Source organism: Rhipicephalus sanguineus, unplaced genomic scaffold (assembly GCF_013339695.2).
Source record: "Rhipicephalus sanguineus isolate Rsan-2018 unplaced genomic scaffold, BIME_Rsan_1.4 Seq1645, whole genome shotgun sequence".
Classification (NCBI taxonomy): Eukaryota; Metazoa; Arthropoda; class Arachnida; order Ixodida; family Ixodidae; genus Rhipicephalus; species Rhipicephalus sanguineus.
In genome coordinates, this window is record NW_023614659.1 from 18,037 (window position 1) to 23,508 (window position 5,472).

Consider the following 5,472-nt stretch of genomic DNA (forward strand, 5'->3'; position numbering starts at 1 on the left):
TTCTTGAAATCTGTGAAGCCGCGGAGACAGCACAGGACACGGCAGTTAATGCAGTGGCAAAGAAAGGGGATGCATGCGGCAGCTGCGGCTATCGCGCACACCGTGGCGAAAGATGCCCCGCCACCGGTAGAAGATGCAATAAGTGCGGAGGGCTTAACCACTTCGCCTGAGCATGCAAATCGGCACCGCCTTCCCGATCCTTTCCCCACAAGAAGAAAGAACTACGGGAATTATGCGCAGACGCCGACGACGATTTTTTTTGCAAACGTTAACGGTGAGCACGCTCAACACAGACCACTGGACCGCGACAGTGGACATTGAAGGACAACCCATGCCTTGCAAATTAGACACGGGGGCGAATTGTTGTGTCATTTCAAGGAGGGACGTCGCAAAGCTACCGGATCTACCAGAGCAGGCTTGCCGAGTCGCGCTAACAGCATTTATCGGCCACAAGGCAACCGCCCAAGCAAAAGTGCGCCTGCGGCTTTCAGCCAATGAGAGGGTGGTCCTCGAAACATTTTACATCATAGAGCAAAGTGTACCAGTGACTTTGAGCGGTTCAGCAGCCGAACGCCTTGAATTTATCCGCCGGGTACAGCACATTGATGTCGATCAACTTTACCCGCCGGCACAACCCTTTGCAGATGTCTTCACAGGACTGGGGGAGCTCAAGGACTACGAGTACGAGATAAAACTCAAGCCGGCGCCGTGGGTGTCGTCGTACCGGCTCGGAGAATCCCGTGGCCCTGGAGGACAAGACTAGGGCGGAACTTCAGCGTATGGAGGATCAAGGCGTCATAAGAAAGGTAACTGAGCCTACAGAATGGTCCAGCCACATGGTTACCGTTGTTAAAGGAGACAAAGTTCGAATTTGCCTAGACCCAACATCGCTCAATCAAGCCATTCTCCGGGAAAACTATCCCATGCCAACGTTGGATGATGTCGCTCCTAGGCTTGCCGGTGCAAAATTCTTTTCCACGCTTGATGCGGCATCAGGGTTTTGGCAAATTCGGCTTAGCGAATCGAGCTCCAAACATTGCACCATGAGCACTCCCTATGGTCGCTACCGGTTCCTTCGGATGCCGTTTGGAATAGCTTCGGCCCCCGAAATTTTCCAAGCAGCAATGCACCGCGTTTTGGAAGGCTTGTCCTGTGTGGCGGTTGTGATGGATGACATATTAGTATGGGGCAGAACTAAAGACGAGCACGACCGCAGCCTAAAACTTGTGTTGTCCCGTTGTCAACAGCACAACCTTCGACTTAACCCCAAGAAGAGTGCGTTTCTGCAGCCAGAGGTCCGGTATCTAGGACACATCCTCACTACAGAAGGCCTACGCCTTGATTCGGAGAGGGTACAAGACATACTGGGAATGCCTGAACCGACGAACAAGAAAGAACTGCAAGTATTTCTTGGCACGATGAATTACGTGCAGCGATTCATTCCCAACATGTCAGAGGTAACCGCTCCGCTTCGAACACTGTTACGTAAAGATATTGCATGGGTTTGGACAGAGGAGCAACAAAAGAGTTTTGAGACCTTGCGTCAATCTTTGACGAAAGCACCCGTTTCGGTTTCTTCAACCCCAAAAAGCCTTTCATTCTCTCGGTCGACGCAAGCCAATTAGGAGTCGGCGCAGTTCTAATGCAAGACGGACGCCCCATTGCTTTTTCGTCCCGGTCGCTCACTGAGTCGCAACAAAACTATGCACAAATCGAATCGAGAAGGCGATAGTGCATGGTTGCACGAAGTTTCATGACTATGTTTTTGGTCAAGCAGAAGTGATTGTAGAGACCGACCACAGGCCTTTAGTACCGATACTTAGCAAGCCACTGCATCAGTGTCCCCTCCGCTTGCAACGCATGAGGCTGACCCTGCAGCGCTATCCGATCAAACTGGTGTATAAGCCAGGCAAAGAACTTTTTCTTGCGGATGCGTTGTCGCGTTTCCCGAGTAAAGTGAGCATGTGCGAGGAAGCTGCGCAGTTCCAAGTAAATGTGCTGGAATTTGTTTCAGCCTCGGAACCCCGTCTAAAAAGTATTCTCGCAGCAACGAACAACGATGCCGTTCTCTCCAAGCTGCGGGAATATGCGCTGACCAGTTGGCCTGACAACAAGCACGAGGTTCCAGAAGCCATCCGCCCCTACTGGTCTTATCAGGAGGAAATACACACACAAGACGGGCTTCTATTCCGCAGCAACAAGGTGATCATACCAAGTTCGATGAAAGCAGAAATATTGGCTCTTTTGCACGTCGCACATCCCGGAGCCGATAAAATGAAAGCGCGGGCACGAAGCGTCATGTTCTGGCCCTGCCTGGCAAGCGACATAGAGCAATTTTGCCGAAATTGCAAAATGTGCCAAAAGCATCAGCCACGAAACGCAAAGATGCCGCTTTTGAGCCATGAGGTTCCAAACCTGCCCTGGGAAGCGGTAGGAATGGACTTATTCTTTTACGGGGGCCGACAGTTTGCCATTATTGTCGATTTCTATTCCTTCTTTTTTGAGATTAAGGAATTTCGCCATACCACTGCTAATCAGCTGAAGTCCTGGTGCACAGAACTTTTTTCGGTTCATGGATTACCGCTTAAACTGTGCAGCGATAACGGGCCGCCATTTAACAGCACAGAATTCAAAGACTTTTTATATAGGCTCGGCATTACCCACGTAACGTCAAGCCCATATCATCCACGCTCAAATGGTATGACGGAGAGGGCCGTGCAAGAAGCCAAAAAACTATTTAAAAAGTGCTCTCTCAAAACGCCGGATTTCCACATGGCTCTGCTTGAATGGCGTAATACACCGCGAGATTCTATTTTGAAATCCCCTGTGCAGAGACTGATGGGAAGGCAGACGAGGACCCTGCTGCCCGTACCCGCAAGCCACCTGGTGCCGGAGACTGTGCCCAACCGAGCCGTCCATAACCGTCTCCAGGAAATTCGCCAACGCCAGAGGATCTACTACAATCGCCGCTCCAGGAACCTGCCAGCCCTGTCACCTGGCCAGAGGGTGACTACATACGATACCCACGAAAGGACCTGGACACCTGCGGTCTTTCTCAGGCCAGCTGAGACGCCGCGCTCCGTGGTGGTGAAGACTGAGGAGGGCCAGGAAATTAGACGTACTCGCGAGCATCTGCGAGACTCACCTACACATACCGAAGAGAGTCCTCGTGACGGGTCCGAACGACTAGACGACGCCTAGCCCGCTCAAGAGCTACGTAGAAGCACAAGGACACGCCGGGAGCCCTGCCGCTACCCACAACCAGAAGGAGCTGTGTAATTAACTTCTTCCCCAAGAAAAGGGAGATGTAGCATGGCTGAGTAACTCTGACGTAACCAGCCATTTCGTTAAAATCACGTGACCTGCTACGTCACCATTCTTTCATATATCTACTTCGTTTCAACCGCAATAAACGTTGTTCATCACCCGACTGCTGGCCCGCTTACATGACGTGCTATTGATGTTTGCACCGGTGACACACACGTTATGTGGCTTCATCATTTTTTACTCATTGTTAATCATTGTTTACTCTTTTATTCGTTTTGTCTTGCGCAAGTGCGCACGCGTGTATTCTCGTTTTTTCTTGTCCTATCACGCGCACTGTTTCCCCACGTGCTTTTAACAACCGCTTGCCAGCCATTAACAGCGCTATGATACGGTACTGCGCATTTTATATGGCGGTACCGTCGCATGTTCGCATCACTCCGACGAAGGCCGGTCCCGCGGCCGAAACGTCAGTCCTTTACAGAACAATTTTTCCTACGTGCTTGGTTTTTTTGAACTATATATATATATTAATGAGTTTCTTGTCTACTTTGTCGACAAGGTCCTATACAAACAGCTGCAAGGAGAGGCTTTTTCCAATTGCGTTTAACCTTACTAAAGGATGATTTCCAGCTTCTCAAAAACTAAGCGTTTCCCGTCTTCCTATATGCCTAAGGCATTTGAAACTTAGATCGAGCGCCTAACAGTTTTCTTCGAGAACCAAATTTTCCTGTTTCATTGCCAGCAAATAATCACGCTTTTGCACCGTTTTGAATCAACGATTTTGCGCAGATAGAACGTCAAGGTAGGATATCTGTTGTCTTATAGTCCAATAGTTGTCAGGCTAGGGCATAGTTTTTAGATGCGAAGCATTTCTTAGCGAACATTTGGCACTTTGAGCGTTTCTATCTACGTATCTATCTAGCTATCTATCTATCTATCTAGCCGCCTACGTATGGATGCTCTCGTGATCGCCTCCTTATCTTGGCGTAGACCAAAATTGGCATAGGAGGGCAAGAGGACTTGACGAATATGACTGTCGGGTCATGACATGAATAACATGAAAATCCTGCCGCGTACGTCGTTAAACCCTTTCCACCTGACACGTGTGGCACATACCCGTTTACCACGGGCAGCGGTGTGCGGTTATGCGCCACAGGTGACTGAGAGTTTATATCTACTCAGGAACGACGAGAACAGACATTGGCAATTTAAATGGAAGAGCGTTGAGAAAAACCGACATCGGCAGCGTTGACCCGACGAATGGAAAGAATAAAGATTAGGATCCCAGCAGGAATCGAACCCAAGCATTCTGCGTGGCAATCCGCTATTCTACCATAGAGCCACGCCAGTTCTGTAACATTGTTTGTAAAAACAGCCTATGCAGGCGTAATGGCGGTGCAACGTCAATTGTGGTTGTGGTGCTGTCCAGCTAATTTTACAGGAAAAGCCCCACCACTGTGGTCTAGTGGTCATGGCGCTTGACTTCTGACCCGAAGGTCGCGGGACCGAAGCCTGGCCGCGGCGGCTGCATTTTCGATTGAGGCAAAAATGTTTGAGGCCCGTGTACTTAGATTTTGGTCACGTTAAAGAACCCCAGGTGGTCGAAATTTCCGGAGCCCTCCACTACAGCGTCCCTCATATTTATATCGTGGTTTTCGGACGTGAGATAATATTATAATTTTACAAGAAACAATAAACACTACATATGTATTCCTACAATGCAGGCGTCCTATCAGATTAACGTCTGTGGTGCCAGTGTTGACTCCGCTTTAACAGCAGTCTAATAAATATTACATTTGTATTCCTATGATTCAGCAAGCTATATTGAAGCACTGCTCGACCCCGGAGGAACACGTTAGCGACTACATTGCACCATAAAGGGCACTTAGTTTCGATTATACTGACGTATGGCCTCTACCGTGAGGGCTGACGTTATGTCGCATCATTAGTTACCCTTTACACACCAGTGTTGTCGACGTGCCTGCTAAGACCAGGATGTGCACACAGCTACTGTACTTACAAAAACAACCTCGATCTCCCTCGTAACGCTTGGCTCAAAGCCGTAAAGTACAGCATAGAAGTACTCGCTGACTGCTTCGCATGAAACCGATTCCCACAACGCGTGGGATCTGCCGAATTTTTTTCTACGGCATCGGAAGGTGTTTCGACCCAAGCAAGGCTTCTCGAACGTGCTGTCCATGTAAT

At 49.3% G+C, this 5,472-nt stretch overlaps 1 protein-coding gene across 1 annotated transcript; it reads left to right on the plus strand.

Annotated features, from left to right (window-relative positions):
• Nucleotides 1-236: 236 nt before the first annotated feature.
• On the plus strand, nt 237-3,430 carry LOC125756571 (uncharacterized). Its single transcript, XM_049411452.1, has 2 exons — nt 237-806; nt 2,833-3,430. The coding sequence occupies exons 1-2, from the start codon at nt 780-782 to the stop codon at nt 3,199-3,201; spliced, it is 396 nt and encodes a 131-aa protein (XP_049267409.1). The 5' UTR covers nt 237-779; the 3' UTR covers nt 3,202-3,430.
• Nucleotides 3,431-5,472: the final 2,042 nt, after the last annotated feature.